Source organism: Filicampus tigris, chromosome 11 (assembly GCF_054856515.1).
Source record: "Filicampus tigris isolate MCC_2025a chromosome 11, RoL_Ftig_1.0, whole genome shotgun sequence".
Taxonomy (NCBI): Eukaryota; Metazoa; Chordata; class Actinopteri; order Syngnathiformes; family Syngnathidae; genus Filicampus; species Filicampus tigris.
Window position 1 is genome coordinate 12,995,810 of NC_141227.1, and position 18,638 is coordinate 13,014,447.

Genomic DNA, 18,638 nt, shown 5'->3' on the forward strand with positions numbered 1-18,638 from the left:
ATATGCAGTGTGCTGCTCTAATTACATGGATTGCAGCATCATAGTTCAACAGAGAGAGCACATTTGCCATCGATACGCTATTAACATTTGATTAGAATATGACCAAATCCTTCGAAAACAGATTGAAAGAAAATGAATCAAGTTCTATACTGAATGCTTAATTGCTTATTTAATTAGATATGCATGGTCAAAAATGACAGTAATTTATAAAATCTCTTTTGTTCTAAAGTACAGTAGTTAAAGCACAATTAGAGCAATGTTTGGCATCCTTAATTGAACCAAGGCACCAATTGAACAGAATGAAAATCTCATGGATCACCACCAAACATAAATTCTGGAATAACAATGATCTTGTGTCAATTTACTCATCTATTGCTCAACTTTCTCAGTGTGAAATCTGAGCCAGTTTAATTGAATACAAAGCAGATATACTTGCTACGACTTATCCTGTTGTAGGAATGGCACCGGGTGCATACATAGGACCTTCTGCCATCGCGTGCAGGGCCTGCTGGCCACGTGCTGTATTTGTGGCCCTTGAACAGTTAGGGCCCTCGTCAAGATCAGACAAGACACCACACTTCACTTGGCTGCTTTGTGGCAGGTGCGCCCGAATTGAAAAATGTTTTCCATCACTACGTGTTTTGGTGGGATCAGCATGTGTTGATCTGGACTTGTCTCGATACAAACGACACACACACACACACACAGCCTGTAGAAAAGACAATGAAGTATTTAATTGTTAGGGAAAATAGGCTCATCTCTGTAATTTAGTTGCTTTAACCATTTATTCATTTTGTCTTCATTTGTAGATTTTTTTTTAGTTGAGTGGTGTAGTTCAGATAGCTTGTGCATGGCCAATGACATCATGGTGGTTGCAGTTGTAAACTCAGTTGCTGGAATAGAGTGTGTGTACCGGGTTAGAAGTTTTGTTCGGTTGTCAACGTGCGGAGTGACACGCAAGTCTACTTATGTGACTTGTTAGCTTTAGTTTTTTAGGTGGTGCTAATCAGTGAAAGGTTAGTGGTGTACTTTGCCTTTCAGAATAAGAGCACAGTACAGGACGTTTTTTCTATTTAACTGTAAATGTTGCTGACTCAGCAGTGTTCTTGATAGATAGCATTTACAAGGGTACTCATTTCCAATCCTATGTTTGGATTCACTTATCAATTTGCATTTGTTTTTCTTTGAGAATCCCCCAACACACACACATTTATAAGTGTGAAGCCCATGCAAATGCATCAATCTCATGGTTCTTTGTTTGGTTTCTACCCACTCCGAATTTGTTTTTGATTTATGATGGGGTCGTGTTCTCTTTTAATCAACTGTTTATTTTAATTTATGTCAAAATATAAATAATATATATTTTTAGTTTTTTTTTATTGGAGTTTTGAATGAAAAATGAATATTTTGGTTTGAATATTACAGTATTATCAAATGTGGCCTCAACCTCAATAAATTTGACTCACTGAAACATTTATTTGTGGCTTTGAGTACCACTGATCTAGTGGAAGTGCATTTAATTATGCTACCTCTCATTATTCTTACCTTATTATTGGCACCCCTGGTTGAGATGCGTTCATTAGCTTCTAATAAACTCATTTTATGAATAATATTTTTTTATTAAAATCTAACCTTTAAATGCAGTGCATTTATTCAGGGGGAATAAAAGAATCCTTCTTTAAGAAATAATTGTTTTACTGGTACATCAAATCACATATTCCACAATTGTTAGCACACCTGAAGTTAATATTTTGTAAAACCCCCTTTTGCCAATAGAACAGCACCTAATTTCCTATAATGTTTCATAAGAGGGAGAATACAGAAAGGGGATCTTCAACAATTCCTCTATGCACAATCCCTCTAAATTATCCAGCGAACTGCAAGGGCCTGTCCTCTGCTCTCTCCTCTTTAGCCTCCTCACACATTTTCAATGGGATTGAGGTCTGGAGATTGAGATGGCCATGGGAGGATCTTGATTCTGTGTCTGGTAAACCGTGTCTACAATTTTCAGTATGAGAGTTTGCTTCCGCAATCAAACTAATTATGGAGGACACTGCATGTGGCATAGACATATGAACAAAGAATGAGATATATTTCTGATTAATTGAATAATTAAATTTGGATAATTTCCTCTGCGATTGGCTGGCAACCAATTCAGGGTGTCCCCCGCCTACTGCCCAAAGATAGCTGGGATAGGCTCCAGCATGCCCGCGACCCTTGTGAGGATAAGCGGTATGGATAATGGATAGATGGATGAATAATTTCCTTTGGCACAGTAGATGCTCATGGCACACTCAGGAATCACTGAACTAGAGTGCAGTTGTTTTAAAAATATAACATGAATTCATCAAAATTGATGCAAGTGATGCAATATCTGGACAATGCAGAGATCTCAACACAAACAATTACACGAAACTGACCGTTATTCTGCACACCTTCACAAAAAAAAAAAAAAACAAACAGTCATGCTGTATGCTTTGGTCGGTACAATAATGATGATAATTTGCATTTAGATGTAGTCCAAATGTAAAAATGTGTCTGTCAAAAATGGTTGCTATACCATTCACTCGTGGGGTGTGTGTTCTCATGAGAATCTAGCACATTTAGACCCCTAGCTCTGTTTTATTAAACATTATTGATTCCCAGCAGTTTTTCTCCACATTGTGCTTCACGCACCATTTCTCCTAAATTAATGATAGCTGTAGAAACAGAAGCTCGGAGGCTCACTCTTACCCAAGTTCCCAGTCATCAAATAAGCATTGTGGAAATCCTTCATTCCCAATCCAACGATGTGGATGAATTCCTCTATGACCTGCATGAGCTCCACCGCTCCGGGATAGATCTGCACGAGACAACAAATTATTAAATAAATCGAAGAGAAAGCACCTCATTTTCCACTCTGCTGCTCTGAGTTCACACACACTGAGTCTGTCAGTGGGGAAACAATGTGGGGAATAAAGTCAAAACAAATTCAAATAAAAATGTGATTAGAAATAACCCTGCGGTTAATGCTTACTGAAGCAGATGGCTGTACCCCCTTCTAAGAGTTCTAGCATTTTAACATTATAATTATGTGTATAGCATTTTTGTTTTTATCCATTTATTTTCTTTAACGTTTATCCGAGAAGCGGAGTACACTCTGAACTGGTCATGCGCCACTCACAAGACACATATAAACAAAACAACCCTTCACAATCGCATTTGTGCCCATGGACAACTAAGATTCGTCACTTTACCTAAGAAACATGTTTTTGAAATGTGTGAGGAAGCAGCAGTGCCTAAGTAAAACCCACACAAGCGTGTACACACTCCATGAAGGAGCGTAGATTCCATCGAACAACCTCAGAACTACATGGGAGGCAAAGTTCGAACCACTCGACGACCACTACATGGAACTTATTGCAAAAATTGGCCTTATTGGCATTATTATTATAATTGTTATTACATTACAATCACTGTATAAACAGTGTATCGATATATTGACTGTGTATACAGTATAATTGTGTTACCCCCTGTCAAGCACAAAATATGTTAGGTCATTTGAAATGTATGTTATATGTATGTTCATTGGTTACCAACATAACTGGTGACACAGAGATGAATGGTGAAAAAAAAAATCAGGAATTTCTCATATTATCCTCCTACTGTTCTAATACTGGCGGCACGGTGGTCGACTGGTTAGCACGTCCGCCTCACAGCTCAGAGGTCGTGGGTTCGATCCCAGGCCCGGCCTCCCTGTGTGGAGTTTGCATGTTCTCCCCGTGCCTGCGTGGGTTTTCTCTGGGTACTCCGGTTTCCTCCCACATTCCAAAAACATGCATGGTAAGTTGAATGGACACTCTAAATTGCCCCTAGGTGTGATTGTGAGTGTGGATGTTTGTCTCTGTGTGCCCTGCGATTGGCTGGCAACCAATTCAGGGTGTCCCCCGCCTACTTATACACCACATAATAATCACAATCAAATGTGGAAGCTAAGTCACTAAATGAAAGTGGATGGTTGATGTGGCCTTTGTGGTCAGCACCACAAGCTCAGCCGTTGACAGTGGGGGCGCAGTACAGTATCAGCGATTTCCTCCAGGTCAATAAATCAAAGGCATGGCAATCCCAGAACTGACCTCGCAGAGATGGACCCACTATCCAGGATGCTCATCTATACACTGACATGTCACATCTAAGCGTATGCTTTGATAAAGGACCCCATCCCCACCCCCATCCCTATCCCACCTCCCCCAGTGATGTTGGGTATGATGATACTTGACAGTATTCCCAAAGCATCAACTTTAAACAAACAGCTTTAATTTAACAAATGTGTGAGCATAAAATGAGGCTCTCAAGCAATTAAAAAAGGCCTTTAAGTGGCATTTAGCAATTAGCACCTCACTCTGAGTTTATATTGGGCAAGCACCTAAGGCAGAGTTGTGTGCGTGTGTGAGACGGCGCAAGTGGATCAGCCAAAGTTGAGATCCTCTAATAAATAACACAGCAGAGTCAAATCAGTAGCGGGGGTACGGGTGGGGTGGGCGTGGCAAAAAGAAAAGCACATTGCATCGCCCCTTCCGGCATGTTTGACGCACAGCGCAGTCATACGTATTCCACTAGTCTCCATGGCAACTGTAAAGATGTGAAGGCAGCACAGGGAAATGGCTGCAATGGAGTATCTTTAGACAAAGCTCTTGCTTCCCTCGCCATGGTAACAGTGACAGGAGGTGAATATATAGTGATCCCTACTCCCAGCCAAGTCTACAGCCAGTAAAACCTCACAGTGAGCTGCTTTATGAGAGGTTTTTTTTTTTTTTTTTTTTTTAAACTGTCCTCAATGCACAGCGTGTGGGTGTTGTGCAAACCGAGTGTCATTAAGGCAACACAAGCCAGCAAGTGTGAAAAAATGATAACTGTGAACTCCCGGCATTGTCTTTGGAATGCAGAACAGTGTGCGGACGTCAGCTTGGCGGAAATGAAGCAGCATCTTCTCTTTTGCTGCATTTCCTCGAATCTGATCCTCTCGTTCTCTGATGCATTTTGCTTCAGTGAGTTTAAGTGAGAGAAGCGAGCAAATTATGGGCCTTGTCAAACTACAGTTGCCATGAATAGATACTTAAATACAGTACAGTCCATACGGGCAGCTGGGACCGGCTGTCAACATCAAACTGATCTAACTGGATTTTCATTCATGTCAGTATATGTGTTACCGAATTCAGGTGGATCTGGCAGCGGCATCAGAGCAGATGCCCTCTCCAGACTTGCAGCTATCACAGATGGCATCTTTTGTCTAGGTCGTGTGTGTTTTCGGGGGTTTCAGCTCGCAGACACAAGACGCCATCTCTCAAAGCTCTGACACGGGTGCATCAGAAGATGTAGCCAGGAGCTACATCACGGATAAACAGCGTTGCAAGAGAGCGTTGCGTTTTGAGCCACGGCACATTACTGCAGTGCTGCAGCCCTGAAATATGCATCTTGGAATAATAAGTGATTTTGCCCAAAACTGTACATTTCTCCAGCTTGCAAGCGAGAGAGAGAGACACACACACACACACACACACACACACACACACACACACACACGTGGGGGACTGACTTTTAGCTGCTGCACTATAATCAATAAAACATATAAAGCCTGAAGTGCAACAGAGTGCTATAAATTCAACTTAAGTAATGGTCTAATCACACTAATTGCCATGATTTGTATCTGCTATGTGGAACAATGTGCAGAATAGAGGAGCCCGCAGTGGTTTTTACGGCTGGACAAGTCTCAGTGGCGGTGCTGCTGCCACCAAGTGGTGATCTGCGGAAGTAACCTTGAAAAATGAGGCCACATGCACTGTGAGGACACCTGCTAAATGACCCCTGTGATTCAGAGCGTTATCTAAGCACAAACCTGACTTTTATTTAAGTCTGTGGATGACATGGCACAACATTGCGTGAGTTTTTAAGTGCACAACACTCATGCGAACCTGAATTATTCACTGCAACATGCTTACCTTCTGTGCATCCTCCCATTTCTCCTTGTTGTCCTCCTCCAAAAGATTGCTGATGATTTGAAAGAAATTCTGTGGAGGTATGACAGAAAATGTGATTAACTCTATCACACACGTGCATTCTCTCCCTTTTGCTCTCAGTTGCGCAAAATGAGCAGCATGCATCACTATGGGGTCATAAGTCTGTGTGATGGCATATCAGGGGCAACACAACACAATCTCCTTGAACGCGCCCTTGCAGCTTGCAGCAAAAATATTGAGCGCTGGAGGAAATAAGCACAAGCTGCAACCATGAGGGGAAAAAAAAAAACAGATGAAAGGGAATGTTTGAGCAGCTGTGCGCATTGTCTTGTTCAGCGGGAGAGAGTCGGGAATGCTTGGGGTGCATGCCTGCAGTCGTAATAGGACCTCGGTCTGATCCTTAGTCTTGTTATTTCGTCTGGTCCACAGTGTGCCTAAGGGAGTGTCGCTCTCTCTCTCCCCCTCTCTCTCCCTCTCTCTCTATCTCTTGACACAGGCTATCTTGTTTTCTACTTGAATGCTTATGCTCCCTCTGGTGGTAATGTGCCCACTTTAACACTGCATTAGTGCAGAGACGCGTCGAGGGGGGGAGGGTAGGGGCGGGGATGCTGCTGGCTATCTGACTGCTCTGCTGTCGGCCCACACACCCCAAAGAGCTCTGGTAATAACCGCGGACACAATGCTTTTCTCATCTCACAGATTTTTATGGTGCAAAAATGGCTGAATGGGCTCAAGGTCGCCCGTCCATGGTCGACACATTCCCGTGGAATTTTTGCGGCATTCATGGGGACTGCATGTGACCACTGAGCTCTGCACATCACTGGCATTTATATTACTAATTCATTTTTTCATATGCACTAAATATTGCCAGCAAATGTCATGTCATTTAAAAGGCACTAACATCTTTTTTAAATTTTTTTATTTATTTTTACGGCTACCATCACATATAGCCAATCTGTGGCAGATGAATTTCCTTCCTGTGTTATCATTCTGAAAAAAAGGTGTAATTTGAGGATGCATAAAAATATATAATATACATAATTAGTAAGGCGAACAAGAATGGCCAACGAGTACAATAGTATGGCTGTAGCCCAATACAATATGTTTATCTTATTTTGTAAGTAAGATTTAAAAAATTAGTATTTCAATGTAGTACTTTTCATGTTTTATATGATAAATATTTATATATCTATTAATAATAGTGAAAAAAATACCCTCTCATTTGCTTGATTTAAAAAAAGAATTAAACAAATGTAGGCCTAGAGTTTGCCATATAGTATTAAGTTTGCTATATTTTATACATAGTATTATTTATATTAAGTATCATTAAGTTTGCTATATTGCATTAATAACATACATAAAATTCCTATATCGCAGTGCAATGCAGGGGTTCCAAACCAGGGTTAATGATATTTCCAGGGGCTGTGAAAACTTTAAACTTGATATGCTACTTTTAAATTGTATATATATTTTAATTATAAATTTGCCTTATTAATTTTCTTATGGGACATTTAATGTGGTTGTGACATATATTTCAAAGCTATGTACACAGTAGATATCAAGAGTCTACCTACCAGGATTTTTGTGATATACAAAAATGACGCCAGGATAAATAATTAACATTTCTTTCCAAAATTATGTACCCTAAATACTGTGCAACTCAATTGAAAAAGAATCTTAGATGGGAAGTAAAAAACAACAACAACTGAAACGTGTCTGCACAAGTGTGCGTAACCTATTATAACTGGCTGTATTCAGAATGAACCAAAACCATTCATTCATTCATTCATTATCCATACCGCTTATCCTCACAAGGGTCGCGGGCGTGCTGGAGCCTATCCCAGCTGTCTTTGGGCAGTAGGCAGGGGACACCCTGAATTGGTTGCCAGCCAATCGCAGGGCACACAGAGACAAACATCCGCACTCACAATCACACCTAGGGGCAATTTAGAGTATCCAATCAACTTACCATGCATGTTTTTGGAATGTGGGAGGAAACCGGAGTACCCGGAGAAAACCCACGCAGGCACGGGGAGAACATGCAAACTCCACACAGGGAGCCCGGAGCCGGGATCGAACCCACGACCTCTGAACTGTGAGGCGGACGTGCTAACCAGTCGACCACCGTGCCGCTGAACCAAAACCACTCATGTTAAATGCAAGTCAGCACACTCCTGCCACCAATTAAATGCCTCTGCTTAACCCCAACTAAAGTTCAAATGTTCTGCTAGACACCTCCTAACAATTTTGTCATCACATCTTTCAGCACAAGTCATTGTCTGCACCGAGCTTCCACAGCATCAGAAGGAACTCGTTGTTCAAAAGTATCCGCCACGAGAAGGGTAAAAACAAAAAGAATTTCCAGGCATTAAATACACCCGGGAACACAGTGAAGACAGTCACCATCAAGAGAAAATTTTGCACAACCGTGACATTGCCAAGAAATACACATCCCTCAGAAATTGATGAAAAAAGGGGAAGAAAACTGGTCAGGCCGACAACAACATTTAAGGAGCTGCAGAAATTCCTGGCAAGTACTGACTTTTTAGTACAAGTGACAACAAATTCGCTCTTCGACTGAAGCATTATCCTACAAAGGAAACATCCAAGCCCAGCTAAAATTTTGCAAACACATTTGAAATCTCCTAAACGCATGAGAAAATGTGTTATGGTCTCATGAAACCAATGTTGAACTTTCAGGCCATGATTCTAAAAGGGATATTTGGCACAAACACAACACTGCTGATCATCAAAGAAAATCAAACCGATAGTGAAGCATGGTGGTGGCAGCAAAAAGCGTTGGAGCTGTTTTTCTTCAGCTGGAACTAGGGAGGAGTGAATTATGAACAGTTCCATCTAGCTAACATCTGTGGGGTGTACAGGGATATGCCCTCGCAATCTGACAGATTTGGAGCGTTTTTGCAAAGAATAGTGGGGAAATATTGCTACATGAAGAAATGCCACACCAATAGACTCCTCCCCAAAAAGGCTGAGTGCTGGAATAAAAGCCACCAGTGCTGCAACAAAGTAGTTTTTCGGGAGAGTGGATTTATGCAACCAGGTTATTCTACTTTTTTTCTTAACAGATAGTTTTGAATGTGTTATACAGGTTATAGGTCACATTAATGCTGGGAACATTTTGAAATGATCTACCTTGATCTCTTGAGCAAGGGTGTGTAGACGTTTTTATCCACTGTTTGGTTTATACGGGGAATGTGAATCTAATCATGAAAACAAAAATCATGTCTTCACAACGATGATATTGTTGATGAACAATATTAGAGTCGTATTAGTTTACTCAAATGATTATTTTCGTGTTTGTAGAGCTGCACTGCATCATACAATGAGCTGGTTTTATTATTTTTCTCTCATCATATTTTGCACTGATCCCTCAGGATGGTGAATATCTATGACCTATTTTATGGGCATAATTGATCAATCGATGAATTTATCATGAAGAAATATGGTATTTGTATGGAATTCATTATTCATTGCATCTTGATGTAATTGAGGTAAAACAGAGTGTACTATTGCTAGGCGGTCACGTGTTTGCAGTTGAGTCAATCCCTCCTAGTTTGTGATCTGAACTAGAACATGAGCTCAATGGGAAGTCAGAACCAGGAACTCAGAACATTGACACAGAGAGTCTCCGCCTTTTATCAATTAATTGATCACTATTTTCCCCATCCTCGATCAAAGCAATTTGATAATATGATGGGATTTGACCTCAAATCCAACGAACAAACAATTCATTGCCGCCCATCGAGTTCTGTTTCAGTGAACGGATTTCGCAGACAGTGTGTAAATCACACGCGCATGTATGCTGGAGTGAGCAGAGATCCTGAGGCCCGACAAGGGTGTCTTTGAAAGTGACACGGCTCTGAGGACATAAATTATCTTATTGAAGATGGAGGTGGAGCTTTAGCTATAATCTCCATCATTGACATAAAGAGGATCAGGACTGCAGTCAAGCCCAACATGATGAGATGAAGCAGCTTAGGCTGTGGAGGAGACTTCTTAATACAATAGAGCCACAGGCTTGTTTGTCAGCCATTGTGCTATGTCTCAGACATTTCTCTAATATATGACAGTGTTGGCAGGGAGATCGCTATCTATTTTCAAGTCCCACATAACACCACTAGCTTTTCTGTATTAATTAGCTTTTCACAACAGTCGTTTTGCCATAATAAAATACTTGCGGAATCACACAGAAAAGACATTTGTAGAAGAGCAGTGCAGGGATGGGCATCATATAACACGGTTTAATTACACTGGTCAGCACATTTGTACTACATTTTTTTAATCAGAGATGCAAGTAAATTGTCAAGATTATTATTTTTTACGCTCATTCCAAATCTGCCTTTGTTTTTGCTCTATCACATCATGCTTTCATGATACTAACGATAATATAACATGGAAGATAAACATTTAGTAATATTTATGAAATCAGGGTTAGGTTCAGCAACAGGTGGAATTGCTTTCTGAAACAATATAGGCTAGCTATACATTACAATGCATGGTGACTTTTATAGGTCGAACTCAAAAATGGAAAAAAATGACAATATCTCAAAAACCCGGTGTGCAAGAAAAATATTAAAGACATTTGTTAAATCAGCCTCAAAAATAACTTTAGGGACACAAACTGCAAAGCTGTAAAGCCAACTCTGATTAAAACTTGATGTTGACCAGTGTACATTTTTAGGAATTCTACCCATTCTAAAGAACATGATCTCCGGTAGGAGATGCTGTTTGACATCAATGAAGACCCACACCAAGGCAAAACTCCTCAAGGCAGTATCATCCTACTCATCTTCAATAAAACGTGAGTTCAGAACATTCTGAGGTTAACTGATTGTTAATCCTTACTTTTGTTAATTAAGGAAATTTAGCCAAATAGCCACCACTAGGGTTTAGTATGGTCCAAGGAAGAAATCAATGATACAGTACATCCCTCACAATTGCAACAAAACTGTCCATCTGTTTGATCCTCCACAAGCCAGTAAACGGATGGATGAAAAAAAAATCACAGTAGTTACAATTTGGAGGTCTACGCTGAACTGTAATCATTGTAGATATAGTCATAATAATGTTCATAAAACAACACATCTAAATGTGGTGTAGAGTACCACATATTTTTGTCCACAGGTTTTGAATTTACCTGCACGTCATCGGAAGACGGCTCATAGCTGGCCCTCTTGAAGGTTTCCGTCACATTACGGAGGATCTCTACAGAAGATAGCAGGTCCCCAGCGTAGAAGTTTTTCCTCTGGGTGAGGTCCAGCAGGTTTTTGGTCACTTGGGACATCCCATCCCCTGCCAGCATCCTCTGTCCCTTTGCGAGGTGGCCCTGAACCTCCAAAAACAGGAGAGGACAGAACTTGGGGCATCGGCGTCCTTCACATTTTTAACAGACAGCTTCACATTGGAGGAAATGGAGTGCATGAAATATGAAAAGACAGCTTATTTTCTCAGAGACCCTTTATGTGACACTTAATATCTGAGTCAGACTCAATTGTATTGTGCCTCACAGATGACTGAAATGAGCCAATATGAATAAAAGGAGCTAACTGGAGCAGAAGATACACGTTTAGGCAGAAATTGCAAATGAAAAATGATGATCAAGATCCATAAAATATGCATTCACTGGTATAGCAAAAATGTGATACAACATTTATGTTATGCGAGAGATTACATTTGACAATTTGCATTGAGAAATATCGTTGAAAGTGATAGCAGGATAGCTTTCCGACCACCAATGTTGCATGAAAAATAGGTGGTTCAGTATTCTAATCCAATTGTTCAGAAACAAACAAAAAAACAAAAAGCAGCAACAAAACTACAAATCTAAAGATTTAACAGAACAAGTAAAAATCAATTAGCCACCAATTAAAAACAAAAAATATTCGTATTGTGCTTGGTGCTATAGCCCTTGTAAAGTTTTTGACTGACTGATTGATATCCCAAGCACAAGTTTAACTTTAATGCACATTAGTTTATAGACTATTTAGTGCTTCAGTGAGTATTTGGTAACTTGATTTTGAATTAAAACTCGATTAATTTAGGAAAAAAAAACTTATAAAGGAGGCATAATAGCTTACATTTGTTTGGGTCTAATTTTGTTCCATCAAAATGTGATGTAGTGGAGAATGTTTTTACCCCAAAAATAATACGATTTCACATAAAAGTCGAGACATCGTAATTTAAAAGTGGGCATATTTTTGACCGACTTGTAAAAGTTATTTTTTAATCAATGGAATTGAAAAGACTACGCCATAACTCCTTTGAAACGATGGCACAATCTAATGTTCCTGTAGCAAAACACAGCATTGCAGCGCAACATGTCCACCATGTTTGGATGACTTGACACTGTTTTAGAGACAATTTGCTCTTGGGTCCAACGTAATTGTGGTTCAGCCATTTACATCTGGTTGATTTAAGTCCAATACAACAACAAAACACAAGGGACGTGTGAGAAAATGAGGACAATTTATTACTGAAAGATATATGGCAAAATGTTCCCTTTCCCACTCTATTGAATGAGTGATGGTTGGCTACAGTGCAATGAGAACGGATGAGTGGTGGGGAGGAAGTGCTGGGGGGCGGGGGGTTCCATTTTGATGCATTGGGAACAGAGGATGTGGGGGGAGCTGACTTTGCACCTACTGATTGCTGCAAGTATCTGAATTCATTTGTTATGCATCGCGCATAGCTCGGCTGCTCCCAGAAGGCCATACCACGGTGATCCAAAGAGCAGCGTCGACTGGTCGTGCCTGTGAGACGGGGGAAGGCGACAGATTTGGAGAGGAGGAAGCGGCGGGGAGGGGGAGATAAGAAGGGGGGATGAGGATGCGGGCGCAGAGAGTTTAGGGGTGGGATTAAGACCAAAGGAGAGTTGAATGACAGAAGGATGCAGCGATGTCGGGGAGTTGGAAACAGGAAATGAAGGAAAAAGAAGAGAAGAGGACAGACATATTACTCCTTTTCTTTTCATGAGATATTTAACAATCCCCTTTTGTCCAGTTCTGCAGCTCATCACTCACTATCAAAATTTGATGCCGCATATTCAATTATGCAGTGCATTTGAGAGTGCTTCTTTAATGTATTAGCAGTCAAACTGGAGTCCCGTGTCTTGTGATATATGCATCACGTCTTGTGTTATTAGCGCAACATGCAAACTCAAGATCGGTTTATTCAAGCATGCCGCACTGCTGCTCTGGTCGCTGTCAGGCAATGGAACAGCGATCCAGAAATAGCAGAACCACCCAATATCCACCCACATGGCCGTGCGCATCCGACATAGACGGTCCGACATCACACCTTTCCCAGCTGTCGACCAGCTGGAGTGCACTTCACAGATCACCCGGCCGCTCGACATCCCGAGGAAAACTCCCACAGTAGAAAAAACATTTCCCCTGGCGTCCCTACCTCGCTTAAACCTTTGCTATTGCTTGTTCTCGTTTTCGCTTTTCCTCATGCCAACACACACGCACACGCACGCACACACACCCACACCCACACACACATACACACACACGCACACAGAAAGGCCTCAAAGCCGCCCCTCCGATACGCCCACCTTCTCGGCTCAGCTACTATCTTCTCGTCTCACATACTTCGGCTGCCACAGTGAGAGTGAGTGAAGACTCGGGATCAGTTCTGCACACTAACTCCAACCACAATGACGACCACATGACAGCATCACAGAACAACCGTGCCCCAACCCACAAAGTACACAAACTGCCTTATGTTACACGCGCACATTCTAATGAGATCAAATAGCTCTATCCAAAAAAATAAATAATAATAAAATCTTTGCTCAGATATGCAATTGTACCTAATGTTTTTTTTTTTTTTTAATGATTCAAGTTCTTATGGAAAATTTATTTCACCGGTTACTTTAGCATTGGGCTAGCATCGCATGGTAATGCAAATTCAGAATGGGGAGATAAGTATTGCCAAAGGCAAACCTTCATTGAAGTGAAATGCCTCAATTCCTTCTATTGCAAACAAAAAACATTCATCTTTAGGGGAAAAGCGGTCAAGGAGCCAAAAGCATATAATGACACCACCAAAAAGTCATATATTACTTCTAATATACTAAGTGAGGGTCATCCGTGGTCACAGTTTAAAACTACTCATATATATATTGCAATGATGCCGAGCTGGTGAAATTAATACAACACAGCCTTGTGTTACATAACTCAATTTATTTTTTTTTAAAGCTGGAAATACATGAGAGCTTTTTGGTGCATTAACCTGTGAAGAGTTTAATAGCTTGAAGTTATGTTGCAGTAATTGATCTCTCCTTTAGATGAGTGACATCAGAATTAATTGATAATTGAAGCAACATGCAGGGGAAGAAACTGATACAAATGGAAAGCCTTTTGACCTTTGCTTTGGAGCACAATCATCTAAAAGTATCCATGACAAAATAAATTATTAGCATGTCACATAAAATAAATCACATTATGCAAATGAGCCCACTGTATGCACGTGCACTGTCACCAATGTAATTCTAAAACGCTCAGTTGATAAAATTTGAGGGGAACTATTTGTAGTGTAGCAGTTCTGATAATCAGCTTTGATAGGGCCCAGCCCTCTTGCAATGTTGTAAAAAACAAACAATAAAAAAAAAACAGATGTAGGGCCAAATTTAGTGCCCCCCCCTTATTTTACAAACCCCTGCCCCAAATTCCCCTTCTGTATCTCCAACTGTTTTTTATCAGTCCTTGGGTGTCTGTCAATGTCAAGGGTGGGAGGGAGCCTTCCGAGCATTCTTGGTACACTGATTGGAACCTTTTCTAAAAAGATTTATATCAAATGTCAAGGCGCTCTGGAGGCATCACAGTCAGTGGCAAATGACCAAATCAGCTGCCAAAAGAAGACTTCCCCATCCCTCTTGAAAGATGCCATTCATTGATCAGCTAATCATCTCTGAAACCCCGCTGCCAAAAGTGCCGTTCAATCTCTTGGAGACAAAGTGTGCTCACATCTCAGGGTGTCATTATCTAAGGGGAAAAAAAACCTCCCAACTGCATCAAGATTCACAGGTCCACCAATGCTAAACAATGCTGAACAAGACAGCCTGTGGCATTTGAATGACTACGCCTGAGAGGTCAGACGATACTGCTGGATTGGATTGTACACTTCCCCAATGCAAGTGGACTGTAACTATAAAGGGTAAAGTTCAAATGATTTTTTTAACCTTTATTGAATCCTGGGACACTTTGATCTTGTGCTACTCCTCTACATAATGCGGCGGAACTCGGTCAAGTAGTTTTAAATAATCTTGCTAACTAACTTAGTGACAAATCAAATGCAAGCTTCTTTTAAGGCACTCAAATGTGGACAGGTCAATCTTATTATTTTCCACCATGCACAAAGCAAAGTATGTTTTTGTTGTTTTAAGTTTTGTTTTTTTTTGTCATTACTTTAAGAGAGGATGCATCAAGCACAAATGAGCATTGCATTTTGGTGTAGATCCAGATGCAGGTGCAGATTGAGGAATTTAAATTCATCTTCTTAGACAGTTACATTCCACTTGCATTGGGGACAAATGGGGCACAATTCCACCAGATCCAGCTGTTGTTGGGTGTGGCACAAACACATGTCAATCAGAGAGGGTTGCCATTCAAGAAGTCATTTAATTGATGCACCTTGGAATAAAATTGCAGATAGAGGAATTTGTTTTCAGTTGTGCCGTCAGCCAAATGGATGGGTACAGGCAGACAAGTCCCTTAATTTTGTGTTTCTGTGTGCCTTCACAATAGAGCCCCTTTGTTGGCTTCCACAGAACAGCCTTGTTGTTATCAGACTGCTGCTGAGTGTAGAAACTCACAACGTGGGTAGACAAACAAACACAAACACAACAGTGCTCCACAGTGTTTTGTCTTACAATTTAGTTAATGGTTCAGCCTCGGCAAAGGTCTGCATTGTACGGGGTACTTTTCTAGTTTAGAAAATCCACCCCCCAAAATATCTTCTGTTCCGGTCAGCTGCAGTTGTTGTCGTCTGATGAGGTCTACTTTAATTATTCGGGGGCTATGTTTCTGTCGTCTTGACTGTGTGTCTATTCCGGCTGAGATTTAGCTCGTGTAGTTCTTTCTGCCTTGTCAAAATCTAATTCACATTCTGCATGGCTGCAGCTGAGCTCGCGCGCTTGGGTCCACCTGTCTTTCCACATTTCACCACTATCATTGGTCGAAACTAAATCCCCCCCCACCCCCACCCCCTCCACAACCCGACCCCTTCTTTTCGCCTCTGGTGGCAGTTGTCACCAGTGATGGGTGAGCCGACGCTTATGCCCCAGTGCTGCATGGGCGCTGTTCCTATGATGACCTTGATGATGACAGTGACAACGGCAGTGTAAGTGCCTATGCCCCGAACACATTTGGACACGTCACCAAAGCTGTCTGGCTATATTCATGTCTCATATTGAGTTGCGTTGCTTGTGCTGATCAATATTTCATCCTTGTTAAATTGCTCCCAGCAGTCAGAATATCCTGGAGGGAAGAAAGAGGCCTAATCATGGGTTCTTTTCACATCAGGTTCTGTGAGTTTGACCTCAATTTGAATACGAAACAAAAGGTTTAGAGGTTCTAGTCCATTCTGTGTTTCATAACGCAGCCCTTACAGACCCTGCTGAGACTTTTGCTGTGATTAATTCCTTTACAAACAAACTTGACCCGACCTGAACCATCCCCCATTATAGTCTTTTTCCAGTGCTAAGTGCCAGTGTAGTTTCAGGAAGAAATATGTCGGCTCTCTTTATTTTACCCTTTTATCATTGCATCAGTCCCTCCACTATGCAAGCATTTAAGGTCAACCGATTTGGCCCCCTAGTGTTATTATTCTCACAAAACTCCTGTGTATTGACCTAATGTCCTTCTGTACTGTCACACACAAAGATGGACCGATTCCTTGCAAATGACAGAATATCTTGACACAAACAACATAGTACAAATGTTTACAACTTGCTGACATTAACTGACAAGAGCAAATATGCTTGAGATGAATAAATATTCAATGTGCTGACGCTACTGAAGTCGAGTTTTCAAGATAAAATATGCTTGAGGTGAATGTATATTTGAAACTACATAATATTCATCCGTAGCACTTGGATTTAAGTGGAACAAGAGCACTCAGTGAGTGCAATTCTTCGTCAAATTTCATTTGCAATATTATTTTGTTATAGAGCTACGAGCACATGAATACTTGAACATGTTGAATGTGATTTTCCACTTTGGTTTGACATGATGACATATCATCATCATCATCATCATCATCATCATCATCATCATCATAATTACATATGTGCATGCAAATACAACACATTTTGTTATGTAAGTCAAATATAAAATGTTTTGCCAATTAAATACATGTATTTTAATAGTGTTATTTTCATGATTTTATCAGTATTTTTATTAAAACAATCAAAATTAGGTCGATATAATTATGACCTGAAAAAAAATCGATATCAGTGGAAGCAGTGACTGAAAGTTAAACTTTCCAAACGTTGTCCCAAATGATCTTTTCTGATTTCTAAAACTGTTTACAATTGGTGTCCTTGAAAAACAAATGCAAGGTGAAATATTACCACAATCAATGCTAGTATAAAATGTGAATTTTTCATTTTTCAAACCTATTTTTTTTTCGTATGATTTTACATTGTGTATATAAACACAACAACATGGCATTGTCTTCCCCATCACAAAATTAAGCAATGTGACTGCTTATGGTCCTTGTGCCAACTGTCTAAAAAAAAAAAATCACATCAGTGAATTCTTCAATAACAATGCTCTGCAATGGCTCTGCAATGAGTCACAGCCCCCATGCAAATCTGACAGGTGCTGCCAAGAGTTATGTTGCGTGTTGAATTGGGATGAAGGGATAAGGCCATTCTGCTTTGGGTTCGGCGGCAGAATTCTGGCACCAGATTTTGTTTTAGTGTCAAAAGGTTTTGTAGATTTGACAAAGATTAGACAAGAAACTTGTAGAACAATAAGGCCTGCTGAGGAGTTTATATACTGCAGTGCAGCTTACCAGCAGAAATTCAACATTAATGGCATCATGAAGCCTGTGGTTAAACCATGTGCACTTTACATTTCCTATATTTTTCCTTAATCAAAAATACAAGAAAAAATAATTGTCCCAATGCAAATAATAGGACTTGATAAATGAAGCCTGGATAACCAAAGACACATTAAACACTTTCAAATTAATTACTTGTCCTTACCTGTAGCATTTGGTGGACATCTATTAAAGGCCAATTCCCCTGAAGGCGTTCGTCTCCACAACATCGACACTGCATAGTCCTCAGGACAAATCTCATACGGTGCTGAAATGCAAAGTGGTTGAACTGCATCTATAAAACGATCTACTAGGGTAAGAAGGCGAGCAATGCTAGTCTGTGTGAACACATTACAGCTATATAGTCATTAGTTGTTCAGCAAATTAATTCACAAAAACAAAATCAGTGGTGTGAGCTTCCAGATGGATCTGTATTTTACCACTAACTGAACAATGTCAACTAACGGCAAGACCAGCTAGCAAACAGCCACAACTAATCGATACCAACAGGATTTTGTACACCAAGGGTCAATATGTTTTTTTTTGTTTTTTTTTTAGCTAAGTGAAATAGAA

The 18,638-nt window shown here is 40.5% G+C and overlaps 1 protein-coding gene across 8 annotated transcripts in view; it reads right to left on the minus strand.

Moving 5' to 3' along the window:
* Positions 1-18,638, minus strand: part of adgrb3 (adhesion G protein-coupled receptor B3) — a 132,370-nt gene that overhangs the window by 46,916 nt on the left and 66,816 nt on the right. For 5 of the 8 annotated variants that reach the window (XM_086044588.1, XM_086044585.1, XM_086044587.1 and 2 more), the window contains 5 exons: positions 18,232-18,333; positions 12,659-12,766; positions 11,155-11,351; positions 5,979-6,047; positions 2,734-2,842 (listed from right to left, as the gene is read on the minus strand). In XM_086044588.1, coding sequence (XP_085900714.1) covers positions 2,734-2,842; positions 5,979-6,047; positions 11,155-11,351; positions 12,659-12,766; positions 18,232-18,333 — 585 coding nt within the window. The remainder of the gene's footprint in view (positions 1-2,733; positions 2,843-5,978; positions 6,048-11,154; positions 11,352-12,658; positions 12,767-18,231; positions 18,334-18,638) is intronic. The other 3 variants (XM_086044583.1, XM_086044581.1, XM_086044582.1) reach the window with 2 other exon arrangements.